The sequence below is a fragment of the Sorex fumeus genome, unplaced genomic scaffold (genome assembly GCF_029834395.1).
Source record: "Sorex fumeus unplaced genomic scaffold, SorFum_2.1 ptg000081l, whole genome shotgun sequence".
Lineage (NCBI taxonomy): Eukaryota > Metazoa > Chordata > Mammalia > Eulipotyphla > Soricidae > Sorex > Sorex fumeus.
This window is the reverse complement of record NW_026606138.1, coordinates 9,440,341-9,457,745: the sequence shown is the minus strand read 5'-3', so window position 1 is coordinate 9,457,745 and position 17,405 is coordinate 9,440,341. Positions and strand designations below refer to the sequence as shown.

The following is a 17,405-nucleotide window of genomic DNA, read 5'->3' as shown; positions in this document are numbered from 1 at the left end:
CACATTGGTTTTAGTCACAGAAATGAGACTTGAATTTGAGTCTTTTGCTCCAGACATCTTTCTGGTGTCAGACAGATGGAAAGATAAAGGTTAGACAGATAGATTGTGATAGATAGCTACTTTCTCAAAAGGTATAAGGCAAAAAGAGGCAGAAACTCAATTCTCATAATCTCTGAACAGTTTTATTCATTTTAATTTTGAATGTAATTGAATTTATACACACATATTTATATTTATATGACTGTCATACAAACACATTAAAATGATCTACCCAGAAATTTGTAATTTTTGATAAAAACTAAGGAGGGCAGGATTAATACTTCCTGAATATCTTTTCTGTTTTTAGGTTTGTATTGTAGCTTATAATTATTGAACTAATTTGTTAATAGTGTTCCACCCCCACTACAAACTTGCTTATGCTTTTTCTTAATATTTTTAAAATTTATCATTATAATCAACTTCCTTTTTTCTTATATGCCAGTCACAGAGATGATATCAACAACAACAATAAAGACCATTGTGAAGACCATTATATAAAGATCATTTAATTTTCTATCTTTCACTTCCAGCCTTTTTATTTTGCTTTTTTATTTTGCCTTGAAAAAAATGTATAATTGGTTTAAAGGCTTTCATAGTAGAGCAATACCTTGTGCCTTTTTAATTTATAGTTTTAAAAACACATTTCACGATCAGTTTATCTTCTTTGGTCTTCTGTCCTTCTGTCTTCTGTGTTTCCCTACTCACAACTTCTTCCATATTTATTTTTCCCTTTTTTGATGATATGGAAAACTTCTCTGATTTACTTCTTCTTTTAAAGTAATTTTCTGGGGGGCCAGAGAGATAGTGCAGCGATAAAGCACACCAGGATTCAGTCCTCATCCCTGCATATGCTCCGGAAGCAATGCCAGGAGGAAGTCCTGAGCAATGCCAGGAGGAAGTCCTGAGCAGCTCTATTTGCCCCCCCCCCCCCACAAAATGTATTTTAAATTTACATAGCTTGTCTCTTCTCTATACTGAATTGGTTATTATGAAGAATCAATTATGTATTTTTATATCTTACATTTTCAATTCTTTATGCTAAAGATAGATTACCAACTATAAGGACTCTTACCAAATGTAAGGACTCTTTTACTGCCAACTTCTACAAATACATACACACACACACATATATACATATATATGCGATTTGGCATTATTGCTAAACATACATTTATTGGTTCCCAGTTCTTGCTTTAGGAGTTAGGATTTTCCCTTTGAAAAATTATGATATTGAGGGGCTAGAGTAATACTGCAGCAGGTAGGGCACTTGCCTGGCTTGCAACTGGTCCAGGTTTGATCTCAAGCACTACATATGGTCTCCTGAGTTCCACAAGAAGTGATCCTTGAGTGCATCCCCAAGAGTAAGCCCTGAACACAGCTTGGTGTAGCTCCCAAATTAAAAATTATGATATTGATTATAGCATGCAATATACTTGTCCTCACATTGGGTAGGATTGACATGTGCTTTAAGAGACACAATCTGCGGTATGTTTTTACATTCACTATAGTGCTTTTTTCGTTGTCGCTTTTTTCAGTTTTGATTCTATTTTTTGGGTCACACCCAGCAAAGCTCAGGGCTTATTCCTGCATCTGCATTCAGAGATCCAGATAAAACATGGGGTGCCGAGGAATGAAGGGTGTGGTTACATGAAAGGCAAGGGGCCTACCTGCTGTACTGTCTCTGGTTCCCCCACTGTAAACTTTTCAGGTGTCCCTGAAAATTTCCCTCAATTTTATTTAACTTACATTTTTTAACTAGTGATAAAATACATTGCTTCTATTTCCATTTCACTGACTACTATGAATAATTGTTTGATACTTTCTCCCTAATCCTCTAACCCTGGCCTCTTGAATATGATTTTAGTAAAAATATTTCTGAGAAAGTTAAGTTTGAATCAGTATGGTCATAACTTTTCAGAAATACTGCAGTCAGATTCTTAAGAACTCAGGGCGAAGAGACCTAATAGACTCGGTCTTTGAGTTAATAGTCCAGAAAACAGGCAGGGTGGTGGGGATTCTTCACTGACTTCATTGTAATTCCTGACTGTAGAAAGAATGGGCTGTGCTATTACTTTCTGGTTTTTACTGTAACCATGTTTTTTTTTATTCTACATACTGACATCAGGAATTATACTCCACTTACCTCTTCCAAGAAGGTTTAGAATTTTCCTACTTTGATGGGCACAAATATTTTTCCTTAGTTGTAGCAATTTCCTAATAATTTTCAGTTATAAATAATTTCCCTCAATTTTATTTAACTTACATTTTTTAACTAGTGATAAAATACATTGCTTCTATTTCCATTTCACTGACTACTATGAATAATTGTTTGATAGTTTCTCCCTAATCCTCCAACCCTAGCCTGTTAAATAGCACTTTGTCAGGAGTTTAAATTCAGTGAAAAGAGGTAATATTTGCATGGTTTAAGCTGTAATTCCATGAAGTAAGTCCTTCCTTGAAATACTCTGGGAATTCTTCCTTCTTTAGATCAAAATTCTACATCTGCTGCAAATGGGGGTCCAATAAATCACTTAGCTTTGCCTAATAATCTTTAAGAAAACCATCAGATCCCTGAGTTTACCCAACTTGAGGTTTATTTATGACTCTTGCTATTACTGCTGGAGTCAATGGTAGAGTCCCTTAAGTTTGTTTTAGATCATTATTAATTTGTTCCCAGTCCACCAAATCAACAGAAAGGTAAATATCTCCCAATACAAAGTATTTTTCAAAAGTAAAGCAGTTTTTGGTAAACCCCCCAAACCTTATTAATCTTTTGCAGATGACAACTCATATATTGCTGATGATTAAAGATGCCCATGGGTTACAATAGGGTTTCAGACTCACAGCTCATCTCTCTTTTTCTTGATCTTTCAGTAAAATCATAATGCTAGACTGGTGACTTCACAATCATTTCCTTGGCAAAAGATTAATATCACAAGCACAGAGGAAAAGAGCCTTACTTACACACAAGTGTCTTCAATAACAGGGAGAGAAAACAGGATACTACTGGCAAAGTAAATTGCTCTTCTTCTTAAAACTTTTTTCCCTCTCATCCCACTCCATGTGCCTTAGTGTAAAAGATCTGCTTTGAAAGTGCTTCATCTTATAGATCAAACACTTAAGAGAAAATGATAATAATAAAGTTCCCAACATCCTAGGAGTAAGTGGGAGAAATTCCTCTAGGTCAGTTGGAAATACATAAGTACAGAAATATGCAATTGTGTTGAATGCATTATTTGTATTTCTTATGTGCACAACTGAGAATTGCAGTCAGATTTTAAGGAATTATGTTAAATTTGTTACTCCATCACTTTTTAAAAAGAGGGATATCGTTTTCTCTTAGTTCTCTTTGGAATGGTAAGTTGCCAAATTTTCTGATTTTGGGGGGGGGGTCTTAGGTTTGAAAAGATTCTTGAGGAAATTAAAAAAATTAAACAATTAGTGCCAGAGAGATAGTACAGTGGCCATGATGCGTGACTTGCCTGTGGCTGACTCAGTCAGTCCCTAGTACCACATACAGCCCCTGATCTTTGCCAGTAGGGATCCCCCAAACAGAACAAAACCAAACAAATTTAAGCAGTTGTCTGGGGGGGTTGGGAGGAGAAATGCAGGGGTTGTCATTTGATGCAGCTGAACCCCAGTTCAGTCCCAACACCTCATGGTCCTGCAGGAATCAAAGGGTGTGGTTCTGGAAAACCCCTCACCACTTCCCCGCCAAATACTGCTGGTGTGGCCCACTGCTTGGTTGCCAAGAAATGCTAGGGAGAGGCTGTGGGTCTTCTGTACGTTTGCCCCCAACTCACCCCCATCCAAACAAAACAGAACAAAATAATTATCTCATACTTCTTCAGTAGGAGAGCACAAATATTCAATTACAGTTTGTATTTTACCTGTAAAATAAAAAATAGCATGGCTATGTTTTAGCTAACTCCCAAAAAGCACACCCTGAAATAAATCCTGAATAGCAAGTCTCAGAGATTTCTTCATCAGGCAGCCAGTTTGTTTCCGTTACAGCCAGGTGTGCCGAGAGAGAGCCCCACACATCGCCAGTTGGAGGGGCAGGGGAGGCAGGCGCGCAGGCGGCTGAAGGAACAATGCATCACTGACAACTTCCATTCATCATCCCAGACTCTGGCCAAGGGGAGAAGCTGGAAAGAATGGTCTCCATGTGCGCTTCTCTTGGGGAGGAGACTTCAGGGCCTGTGTACTTTTTAAAAAGAAATTGGGAAACAGGGAGATTGGAGGACGCCCAGGTGCCCCTCTTTGTCCCTAAGACAAATGGCCTTGGAGCTTTGCAGCTTGCTTGCGGTGGCACAGGGATTACCAAACACCTGGCTATGCTTGTTCTCCATTTAGTTGTGGGAGCCTGGTCAAATCTTCATCCTTTGGCCAGCTTCACGCAGCCATTTCTATCAATTTTAGGGGAGTCACATTTTTTCAGAGAATTTACCTAGATCACTATTTGCAAACTATTTGTATTTCCTTTTTATAAAAAGTGTATTTTTTCTTCCTTTCTCTTCCCATCTCCTACTCCTACCCGTTCTAAGTTTTCCAAGATGAAACACAATCAGAATCAGAGTTTTCCTTTCTTTTTAACCAAAAGACTAGGTCCAGATCAGCAAAATACGGTGACAGACCAAAAACCAATTCAGTTCAACAGATTGAATTACTCAGATTGGGGGCTTTTCAAATGATTTGGGAAATAATGACCATATAATTACTCTAAATGTCCAGTATATACTAAAAGGCTTTAGTTTTGGAATAAGGTGAAACAGTACTCTTTTAAAAGTTTGTCCAAGAGATAATTAATAAAGGCAGCATCGTTTATTTTGCCCAGATAGCTAGTCTCTTATTTAAAAACAAAACAGCCAATAAAGCCTCTCTGTAGCTCTTATGTGAAAAGTCTACCTCGCAGAAGCTGTGATCAAAGTGGCAGAGCTGCATGTGAGATCAATAATTGCACACACATACTGGTCACAGAGAGCACTGGTTCCTGTGGGCCTGCACGTTGACCATTTTGGCAGACAGAAATGGGTGTTTTCCTGTGTCCATTGGGGAAGCATATATATTTTTGCTAGTGCATCTTAGCTTCTCATGTCTGAAAATTTGGCCTCCATTGTTTATAGAGAGGAAAAGCAATCTGAACTGTCAACCTTAATATTACCTAAACCTGCGTAGAATGTGGTAAAATAACGCAAGATTTGTTTTTTAGGTCTGTTTTCTATTTTCCAGGCAATAGATCAAATCAGTTCAGGGTTCATTTTTAGTTCTTTAATAATCTGACACAGTATGTTGGCAGTAAAATGAGAATGCCCTTATAACATGGAAGTGCCACATAGGCGAAGTTGCTATTTGTGCTATTTATTAACTAGAGATCCCTGGAGAACTGTGTTTGGCACCTACAGTGGATGAACTGAGATTCTAGTCTTTTCCATTGTAACTATCCTCCTTCATCTCTTCTCTCTCATCATCTCCACTTGGTATCTTTGCCCTGTTACAAGTCATTACTCTTTAATTTATAAGTGTCTTTATATACCAAATTCTTGTTTTGGAAAGAACTAATAAATCGTCCTTTTGCCTTTTATGCTGCATGCTCATTTGTAAAATGTGGTTCTTTCATCTGCTTGAAACACTTGTAAATACCGCCTCCTTTCATTCCTTCAGGTTCTTATTCCAGCATCTTCTGAGGCAAGCTGCCAGGGGGCTCTGCCTGTGTGGCAGCCCCAACCCTGAGGCCTCCCCCTGGCTTCCCCTTTTATCTCCCTTCATTAAACTTTATTTCTACCTGCCATCTTTCTCTTCACTATCTTTCTGTGAATTGCCTCTCTCCCCACTCACATGTAAACTCCCTGAATGCAGCAATTGGAACTTCTGTCTGCAGGGTCGAAAACAGTACCTGGCGTGGAGCAGACCCTCCATAAATACTGTTCAATAAATGGATGAAATTCCTTGTACTAGGCTTCTGTTTCTTTGTTACATAACAAAGGACGTGTTTTCAGAATGTGTTTGAATTTGGTGCACAGACATCTCCCTTTCCTTCACCCTTGTCCCTTCTACAAAACAGGAAGAGGGATGTGTGGAGATGGGTGAGTATGACCTATGTAATATCCTGGAGCCATTTGCAACATTATATCCAGTATCAGACCAATTCTTTGAAGGCTAGACTCAGCCAATGGACCATATTGGAGTCTCTGTGCTGGATTTATCTTAACCACCATCACAAACCATGATCCTACCTCTTACTTTGTCTGATTCTAGACCTCTTCTTCCCCTGCTTTTTGTATAGTCAGTAGCATGGATTTTAATTTAAACAATTTTGAACTTCTCCAAATAACTTAGTTCTTTGGGTATAAAAACCATCATGGCTTCCCACCTATTGGAAGCTAGGGGGGGAAATCTATTGTGTGGGCTTGAGACATTTCCATTTGCTGCACTTGCTGCCCTGGTGATCATGACATAAATCTATCACACCTTGCCATTGCTCTGCTAGGTTTCATGAACATCCAACACTTGTCTGATGTTAAGTTTTACTACCCATGAAAGCAAACATCACCTCCGTCATGGCCAGTTAAACAGTATCTTTTACAGTGGACTTCTGCATATCTGAAACCCACCCATCCAAAGCCAAAAGTAATGCCAGTGGGGAGAGATTTTATCCCGCCATGTTTCTTACAAGGGGAGATCAAGGGTCAACTCAATTCATAAAATTACTGCTGTCATTTTTCAGCTGGCTTAGAGACTTCACGGATCGAAAAATACAGTGGCTCTTAAATGATTTCTGATATACACAATTCTAGTGGTTTTTTCTCTTTTGAATTTTCAGCATGTGGTGCAAAGCTTGCCAGAAACCATCTCATCAGCCATTGACAGGCAGATTAGAAATCATCCATGATGGTGTCCATCATTTCTCTACAAGCTGGTCATTTGTTTAAACTGCTGTATGTATATCTCAAAGTCAAATGTACACATACTTCTTCTTACACTTTGCTCTTCTTTTTCAGTGTGGGGCTCACCTGGGGCACATCTTTGATGACGGACCTCGTCCAACTGGGAAAAGATACTGCATCAATTCGGCTTCACTGTCTTTCACACCTGCAGGAAGTAGCAGTGCTGATGGGGACAGTGTGGTGGGCTGCCCAGCCCAGGCCGATAAGAAGGAGCTGTAGAGTCATGGCGATGGATGGGAACAAGTGTACTTAATGCAAAGCTTGTTAATGAAAGTCAAAAATTGTCTAAGATATATTTTTTCAAAACATAGAAGGGCATATTTGTGCTATTGATATTTTTTCTTTTTTTTGTTTTTGCTTAAATAGAGATCCTGGCCATCCATATATTTTGCTATAGACTAAGAGCAGCTTATAATTTTAGTCAATGAAGATAGCTTTGGAAAAATTCTGTCATAATCCACTCAAGAAGTATCATTCGGTGGTTTTTTTTTAAGCATATAGCTGCATTTGAGATTCCACCACGTCCCCCTCCCCCACTGCCTTGCTTTAGAGACAGCTGGTACTTGGCCTTCAGATATGAAAATCAAAAGCGCCTCAGCATAGAGACGAGAGCTTGGATGTTCAGGACATGGTAAGGACCTGGGAGGATCGTGCCAGGGAGGGTCCTGTGCAGGATTCAGCTTAGATGAGGATGAACTAAAATCTCTGGCGACTTTTCAGCCTTGTGGAAAGTCTGAGCTAAGGTGGTTTATTCTCACTAAAAGAGTGTGAAGGTCTAAAATCTTTCCTTATGTTAAATTACTGCCAGATCTGACGGTCTCGCCCAGTGCTGTGGCAAGGTAAACATTACTGCTTGGTTAGCAGAGTTCGCAAGAATACCTACCATTGCGTTTTCCAAGCGTCCTTTCACATCTAAGATCAGCTAGAGCTAGAATGGCATTTTGGTGATTCCACTGTAGAAAATAAAACTGGGGGATGACACACTTCAAGGTGGGGAAAGTGAGAGAGTAGAACGGCTGCCTTTAGGAGGGACAAGACCTGCTGCACCAATGGCTGAAGGGAAGCTTGTGACTTGTGGACACTGTGTTTGTTTCGAGTCTTGAATGCTAATTCTGAAATGCAGGGTTTTTAAAAGTATTTTTACAAATCTGATATTATTTTTCTTTGTAATCAAGAGAAACCACTCCTGTGCATACATGCATTAAAGAGAGAGAGAGGGAGACAGAGAAAGAGACAGAGACAGAGACAGACAGAGAAAAAAAGGACTGTTGGCAATTTTAACAAAATAAAAGAGAGTGAAATGAAAAGTTGTGACAATTTAAAATGTTAGTGTATTCCTGTCCTCATCTGTGTCTCTACAAACACTCTGGTGAGGTTGTTTGTTACAGATACTCCAACTTTGCCAAGTCCTTTTTTGTTCTCACTGAAGAACCCCTAACATTTCTCAACCACCTGAGGATCCTCTGTGGGGGAAGCTTAAAGAACTAGGTTTTTGAGGAAGTTAAGTTTCCATCTGCATCCCATCCTGAGGGTGTGCACAGCACCCTTCTCTTTGGGTTTGACTCTGGAGTGGAGCCTCACTCCTGGTTCATGAAAGGAAGCCACAGTGTTGGGTTAGACAAGATGAGGGACTTCTCTCTCCATAGTCTCTTATGTCCTCATTGTTTCTTCAGTTTTATCTGAGAGTTTGAGATTGCTCTTAAAAAAAAAGAAGACACCTTTTCTAGGTCTAGAGAGAGAGCACAGCAAGTAAAGCCTTGCTCATGGCCAGCTTGGATTTGATCCCTGGCACTGCATATGGTCTCTGAGCACCATCAGGAGTGACCCCTAAGTTCAGGGCCAAGAGTAAGCACCTAGCACCATTGGGTGTGGCCCCAAAACCAAGAAAATAGTAAAAAAACACCTTTTAAAAAAATCCTCAGTCTTTTTCTTTAGGAAAGCCAGTTTTCCTTCTACCACGTTTTAAAGCAGGAACTTTAAGAAAAATGCAACATCTACTGAAAAAAAAAGTGGAGTGTTTGCATGTGGTTTAATTCCAGATTGCTTTAGAGTTTAAGTGGTCTCAAATTTCAGTATATTTCTGTCTTATGTTAAAGAAATATATTACCAAAACGTCAGTGAGCAATAATGTCAGCTGTCGAGCACTAGATTTATTTTTGCAGGATATGGAGTGCAATGAACTGAGTCAATATGGCGAGGTGTATGTGATCTGTGGGAGTTGCATGGGACTCTTTACCTCTCTGCTGTGGGGCCCTCACTGCACCTTCAAAAATGCAGGTTTCTGCTGGTGTGTAAAATGTAGGTCAATGTAGTGATGCCGAATGGATCTGAAGGAAACAGCTGTGTATACTGTATTAGAGAACATTTTCATATGTTTAAACTTTTCACTTCTTAGATGCATTTAAATACTTAATGCACATGACATATCAATTTAAAACCTTTCCATGTTAATTGAATTGAAATGCCTTGCTTTAAATGCAGAATATAATGAAAGGGATTATCATTTGTTCTGAAGGTCAGATATTTTTGTCTTGGATAACTTTGTAATAGTTTTTCTCCAATCAAACCTTTTGGAAAATGACATGGAATTTTCATAAGAAAAAAAACTTTTTTCTTATGTTAATTGTATTACAGAAATGATGCAATAAAATTTCTTTGTAAAAAACATTTTCTTGTCTTTCTTGAAGACTCCTCTGAGTTTCAGCACAGAGACGTGGATCACCCATTGGAGTTGGCCGAGGATGACTTTGCTTATCCCTTCCCCAGCCTAGTTTGTATAGAGAACCTTTCATCTGATGCGGCCTTGGCAAGCAGGACTCTGAGTGTCCGATGGAATCCAGCTTTCCATATCCCAGGTTCCTGAAAAGGCCCCCAGGGATCGGCAAGATTGGAGGAAAGGGAAGCATTTGCAGAATTATTCAACCTTCACCTCACCTCAGCAAAATCTTCAGCAGCTTGTGTATGTTTTTGTGCTTAAAATAATGGACTCCGGGGAATTCCATAATAATAATTCTAAGGATAAAAATGCAGGAATGGTACCAGGCTGCTGCCTAGGCTTCTGTGAAAGAATTTGACAGGACAGTTATACTCTTGTCAAAGGATTGGCCTGGTGGGAAAATAGACCTTGGAACTTTCAGCTCTCTCCTGTGGTAATGCAGGAGAAAAAAACCACTCAGAGTTGCTCGGGATGAATTCACACTACAGGAGAGTATTTGCACAGTACTGTTTATAGTTGACATTCAAAAGTTTAAGGTATTTTTTAGTAGTGTTGTTGATTTATTTATTTTAAGTAGAAGAAACTGTGATGGTGATGAGGATTTTTGTTTTTGCAACTAATTCTTTAAGTCATTGTCCAAGGATCCTGTGATTCACAGGACAGCAATTCCATTCTTCTCAGAATGTGGACCCCAGACTGCACTATCATTTTCACCTAGGAGCGTACTGCAGATACAGTAAGGCCCTCTTCCAAATTTACTGCATCAGAAATTTGGGACTGGGGGTGAAGCGATAGTACAGCCGGTAAGGCATTTATTTGCCTTGCATGCAGCTGACCTGGGTTTGATCCCTGGCATCCCATATGGTCCCCTGACCACTACCAGAAGTAATCCCTGAGTGCAGAATCAGGAGTAACCTCTGAGCATCACTATGTGTGACCCCAAAAAACAAAAAAAAGAAAAAGAAATTTGGAAGTGGAACATTAGCAGTTTGTGCTTTTACAAAGCCCCTTATATGATTCTCATGTTTTGTACATTTGAGAACTCTAGCCTTGGAATTTTCATGAGGAAACTTCAATTAATATTAATTTTAAAAGCATTTATAACTTCAAATTTTTTATTTTATCATCACTATTTTCTTTTATTTCAGCAATAATAGATCAAACACTTTTCCTAAAGCTTCCTCCCTTTCAGCTACTCTTGTTCTTCACTTCCCATTGGTATCATTCTGACTTAAACCTGTCCTCAGGCACTATCTCCACCTGAACTTCCATTTGTATTTCTGGGGTGAAGCTGGGGTGTCTTGTGATGCTCACCCATATCTCTGGAACTGTAGGCTGTCTGTGGATGTTGCCGCTCTGCAATGTCCCGAAGTAGGACATTGCATGCATTTCCACAGAATCTTTCACTTCTCTTCCATTTCCTTGCACCTCTATTTTTCATCATCATTATCATGGTGGTAAAAAGAAATTTAGCAATTCATCAAGAAATTTGTACAAAGGTGCCAGGAACCCAATCATGTCTGAATTTTTAACTTTGATATTAAAATTGAAATGACTTCTAGAAGATGCCAACAGAGAAAAACCAGCTGAGTTAGGGTTGTCCTTGGATCAGACTTTCCTATATTCCATACTGACTTCTTACAATGCAAACTCAGACTCTAAAACTCCTGGAAGTCTGTCATGTGAGTAAGGGATTTTCATGGAATCATTACAGAAGAAGGGCATAGTCGTCTGAGCTTTGTGAATCAAGTCAAATTCTCAGGCTTTTGTGAGAAAAAATATTTTCCCCAATTTTTAGCTTTGTAACAAAACCATACTAACTCCAGTTTGACTGTGGATACAAGAAAATTGTAGGGAGGAGAATTGTAAACTTTGATTTAGCCATTCTTTTTCCAAAATTTGTAGTTCTCCTGCAGCCTCCTCAGCCAACATATACTTGCCCATATTATCCTTCAGCTTAGGTGGGATCCTGAGAGATTTTCAGGACTAAGCCACAGGCTAAGCAACTAATAATTAGGATGTATTTACTTTGGCACTTAATATAACGGAATAAGATGCAGAAAAATCAGAAAGCAAAGAGAAGTTGTCTGTATTACCATAGGAGAGAGTTGAGAGTCTATAATCTCATCTCAGGTATTCTTTGGAATGATACTGAGTGTTAGATAACTTTTATCACTCAGAAGCTTGATCTGTTAATTCTCATATGACATGGGCTCTTATCCCACGTTTACAGTTGGTGGACTTAATGCTCAGAACAATTCAAAGACAAGTTGCAAAGCTAGAGCATGGCCAGCTTGTTCAAAGGCTTCAAAGTCTGTGCTTGTAACGAAACAATAAATTGCCTCTGATGTAGACCCTGGCTATTTGGACAGGGTTCAGTTGAAGGTGCATTTTGCAGTGGAGCGAATGTGTTAATATTATTTCTTTTAAGTTGATTGCAGTTTGCCCTTTTAAAGTATATTCTGGGTTCAGGAATATAGCTCACATTTGACATGCAGGATTGCCAGCACTGAGTGATCCTTCGAGCACTAGCAGAAGTGACCGTGAAGCATAGGCCCTGAGCACCTCATGGTGTGGCCCAAAAATTGGTCAGTCAAAGATGTAGAATCCTGTGGATGGAGATGGGCTTCCCATCCAAAGTCACCGTCATTGAAAATCCACTGTTGGAGATCGGATGAAGGGGACAGAATTCTGTAAGCTCTACCCATGCTCCAAGCAGGTCTACAGGGCATAAGATGGGCCCATCCTAGGAACACAAGGAATAAAAAGGTTTCTTTCTGTTTGATTACAATTCATGACAGATTGATAACTGCAAAGGCATTCAAACTTGGTCTTTCACCCCCTTTCTCTTTAACACTACAGCTTGTAGGGCTCAGCAGGCATCTGGTGTTTGTTAGATGACTGTGTTGCATCATCCTTGTGATTGCTGGGGAACATCTCCTAGTATTCGAGCAATTGCAGAGAAGACTATGGGGCACTAAATGGCCTCATCCGGTTTACATCTTCATTACTGCGCTTCTCACAAACCTGCTTACATCTGGAAAAAATCTCTAGGTAAACCTCTTGGGTTCTTTTTCTAAAGAGTAACTGTAATTATTAGGGCTATACCCAAATTCAAGTTAGAATAGGTATGTGGCTGAACTTCAGCCAAAATTCTGTGCCTGTCTAAAAGAAATTTTCTCTCTTTCTTTCCTTCCTTCCTTCATTTTTTAAAAATTCAATTACATAGGAGGAGCCCTTTTCTCTCATTTGTTCAGTGGGAGTGGGTTACTGGGTCTCTATACCCAGTCTACAAATGCCTTTAAGGGAAAATGAAGAAGATTTAAAGCAAGAAAAAACCTTGAGGTCTCCATGGACCTCTCTCTAGAATTTTCTCTACCAAATTCCAGAATTGTAATATATGTTGGAGATCATGTCAGCATTTGACAAATGCCAAGTCTTTTCCCTACTAGATACCACCTATCTTGAAGTTATCAAAGAAAATCACCAGGGTAGTGTTTATTTCTAAAGTTTCCTTTTATCCCCCTTATACATGCTATTTCCATCCCACACATTAATTGAGCACTTACCATAGTTCTAAACACTGTGTTCAGCTAAAACACCTCACAATGAGCAAGCCTCAGTGCATGTTAAGTAGACAAACAAAAAGTAACACAACACGCAACAGTGAAACATATGAGGTTAATAGAAATGTGATCAAAATCTTAGGTGCATTCAACTGGGAAAGAAAAGAATTATATTGTGAAAAGACCCGTAGCAGAGAGGGTGGCCATCAAAACTTCATTTGGCTTCATTTGGAGATAAAAACTAATCTGAGTTTTGATAAATATGTATTTCACATTTAAGGAAATAAGACCAGGTAGTCAGAGAAGAAGGAATAAAACAGGGACTTACGTAGGCTGGAATTATTTTAAGTGTACTTTTAGTTGCTTCAATAGATAACTGTTTTCCAAGATTGTCTCAGAATAAGGTCTTTTTTTGTTTGCCTCCCCTCTCTTTTTAAAAAACTTTTATCTTCAGTAAAATTAACATAATATGTGCATACTAAAGAAATATTCATGAGATGTTTATTACACACTATTTATTATGTATACCTACATTCATACAGAGAGACGAGACTTTTAGGAAAGGTCTCATAGTAGTTTCTGACTTTTCTCTATCAGTACCCAAAGGAGAAATATAACAAGTCTTTAAGTGTTCAGGCTGCTAAGTCTTTTGCATCTGCTTCCCTCTTTGTTCTCTCTTTGCTCAAAGGTAGCCTGTCAGGAATCCATCCAGGCTCTGCAGCAGTTGCCAAATTGGCATCCTGTTTTTTTCTTCCCTGTCCTTCCAGACACAGTGCAGCCCATGAACTTGTACAAGTCTAGATCTAGTCCTTTGATTTCATCTGCTTTAGGACATAATGCAAACACTCTGTAGAATTGACCAAGGCCCTGAATAGCTTGGCTACAATCTGCCCAATTGCAGTCTCATCATTAGCCTTCCTTTCTCCACCTTCCCCATAGCCACTAATTGCTCTGTCTTCAGGGAAATGCTTTTAACTTAAAATGACTTGCCTGCCTCTTCTAAACGATAGATTCAGCATCTCTCTTATGAAGCATATCCCAATGCCCATTTCTCCCCAAGCACAGGTGGATTCCCATTATCTGTCTGTGCCTTGACGATAGAGTTCATCACATCGAATAATTGTCTCCTCCACCAGATTGAATAAATCGCTTTAGTAACCCCAGTTTCTGAAACAAAAGGTAGTTAGGAGCATGTCTAAGCAAAACAGATGGTGAAATTCATTTCCACTTTTCTCTCGTCCTCTTTGCTTGACCCCCCGACGCCTACACATTCCACCTTGATATTCCCCCTTGGATCCTGTCCACATCCCCAAGTCTCTTTCCCAGAGAAATATGACAGGTTAAATTTATATTTATAAAACTTATATATTATTATAAATAATAATCTCCAAGCCTTGCTCGGATCAGGACTGGGTCTTCTTCACCCAGAGCCCCCATCTTCCAGTAGGTAGGCGTTACACCCACCAGCTGCCACTGGTGCCAGGTGGTCCCATCAACGGCCAAGACCCACAGACTATAAAACCCAGCTCCCGGAAGCACGTGGCCGCATTTGCGGCTGCATGACACCTTATTATCTCATTTTTACTTTGGAAAATCCAGCAGGCTACCGAATGTAACCTGCCCACACGGCAGAGTCTGGCAAACTTCTCGTGTCATACTCAATATGCCAAATACCAGTGACAATGATAGGTCTCATTCTCCTAGCCCTGAAAGAGCTTTGAATATGGCTCTTTTAAAATCTTAGGGCTAGGAAGGAGACTTTACTGGTGTCTGCTCGAGGAAATCGATGAACAACAGGATGATCATGATATTATGTTATATTATATAATAGTATATATTAATACATATTATTTATATAATTATCTATTTATATTTATAGATAAACATAATCCTCCATACACCCAGAATTTATTAGAAACTAGACTTGGTGTTAAATACATGATCATGATTAATTTTTATAATATAGAAAGATTTCACAGACTAGAAGTAAATTTTGGGTATTTTTTTCCCTACACTTAAACTTGTTTTCACTAATATTTTATTTATTTGTTTTGGAAGCCATACCTGACGGTGCTCAGGGCTTACTCCTGACTCTGCACTCAGAGATCACTTCTGGCAGGGCTTGGGAAACCAGATGGGGATTCCCAGGGACTGAACATGGATATGCCACAATGGAAGTAAAGCACCCTACCCACTATACTATCTCTCTGGCCCTCACTGATCGTTTATTTTATTTATTTTATTTTATTTATTTTATTTTAATTTTTAAATTATTTTTTTAAATTGAATCACCGTGAGATACAGTTACAAAGCTTTTGTGATTGTGTTTCAGTCACATAATGTTCCAGTACCCATACCTCCACCAGTGTAAATTTCCCACCACCAATATCCCCTGTATCCCTCCTGTCACCCCCATCCCCCACCCAGCCTGCCTCTATGGCAGGCACTTTTCTTCTCTCTCTCATTCTCTCTCTCTCTCTCTAAATTTCTCTCTCTCTCTCTCTCTCTCTCTCTCCCAGCATTATGGTTTGCATTACAGATACTGAGAGGCCATCATGTTTGGCCCTTTATCCACTTTCACACTTTCAGCCAGAGCAATCCCTTCCTTCCAACCATCATTGTCACAATGGTCCCTTCTCTATCCCAACTGCCTCTACCCCAGTCCTGGAAACAGGTTTCCAACCATGGACCACTTGTTCTGGTCCTGGCCCTGTTTCTATTGTCCTTGTTTTTTTTTTTCTCATAGTGTGTGTGTGTGTGTGTGTGTGTGTGTATGTGTGTGTGTGTGTGTGTTTAATATCCCACAGATAAGTGCAGTCATTATGTGTCTGTCCTTCTCTTTCTGACTTACTTCACTCAGCATGATACTCTCCATGTCTGTCCATTTATAAGCAAATATCATAACTTTATTTTTTTTCTAACAGCTGTATAATATGTCACTGTGTAGATGTATCATAGTTTCTTTAACCAGTTGTCTGTTCTCAGAACTCAGGTTGTTTCCAGTTTCTGACTATTGTGATTAGTGCTGTAATAAACATGCAAGTGCATATGTCATTTCTGCTGTGTGTTTTTGCAACCCAGGGGTATATTCCCAGAAGTGGTATTGCTGGATCATATTGAAGCTCAATTTCTAGTTTTTTTTAGGAATATCCTTATTGTTTTTCAAAAATGCTGGGCCAGTAGGCATTCCCACCAACAATGAATGAGTCTCTTTGTCCCTGCACCTGTGGCAGCACTGGAAAAAATTATTTACCCTATACTCATTTAGATAAGGGGTTAATATCCAAGATATATAAAGCACTGACAGAACTTTTTAAGAAAAATTCTCAAATCCCATCAAAAAACGGGGAGAAGAAATGGACAGAAACTTCCTCAAAGAAGATATATAAATGGCCAAAAGGCACTTGGAAAAAAATGCTCTACATCACTAATCACCAGAGAGATGTAAATCAAAACTATAATGAGATATTATCTCACACCGCAGAGACTAGCACACATCAAAAACAGTAAGAACAACCTCACGAATACTTTAAAATTAAGAGATCTCACATAAAAATTCAAAGTTTTAGATTTGGCATGGGAAAATCTGGAGATTGTGGAGGGCTTTGAGATGGTACTGAGTAGCTGCTGAGTGCTCGAGGTGAGGCTGACATTTCCGGTTTTCCACAGTCTCCTCACTTCTCGCTGGCTCCCACTCCTCTCCACAAGTATATGCTTTGTTGTCTCATATGCTAAAGAAACATTTTTGTGTTCTTGTCTCTATATCCTTACCAAAATGGGAAAATAAAATATAGACTTGTAGAAACTATGTGACTTTTTAATAAACCTACCTATCTCCCTTAGGTATGTGGTTTATAACTCCTGAGGTAGGGAATCTTGTTATATTTGTTTTACAAATAAGGAAAGTTAGGTACAGGAAAGTGAAATAACTTTACCATGATTATATATCTGGAAAGCATCAGAAAAAAGTCAGGGTCATTTGACTCCAAAGCTTATGCTCTTAACTGGAAACTTTGAGGTCCTATGGCCCTAGACAGAAAAACATTCTTGAGCATGCACTTCGAATATGTACATTTACTTCAAAATTAAGTACATCATCACTTGATTAATATTATATAGAAATTCTAAAGTATATAC

At 39.0% G+C, this 17,405-nt stretch overlaps 1 protein-coding gene across 1 annotated transcript in view; it reads left to right on the top strand.

Annotated features, from left to right (window-relative positions):
- MSRB3 (methionine sulfoxide reductase B3) overlaps positions 1-9,646 on the top strand; it is a 203,598-nt gene extending 193,952 nt beyond the window's left edge. The window contains exon 7 of the mRNA XM_056130757.1: positions 7,041-9,646. Within this exon, the coding sequence (XP_055986732.1) occupies positions 7,041-7,205 (165 nt within the window). The 3' untranslated portion in view covers positions 7,206-9,646. The remainder of the gene's footprint in view (positions 1-7,040) is intronic.
- The last annotated feature ends 7,759 nt before the right edge of the window (positions 9,647-17,405 follow it).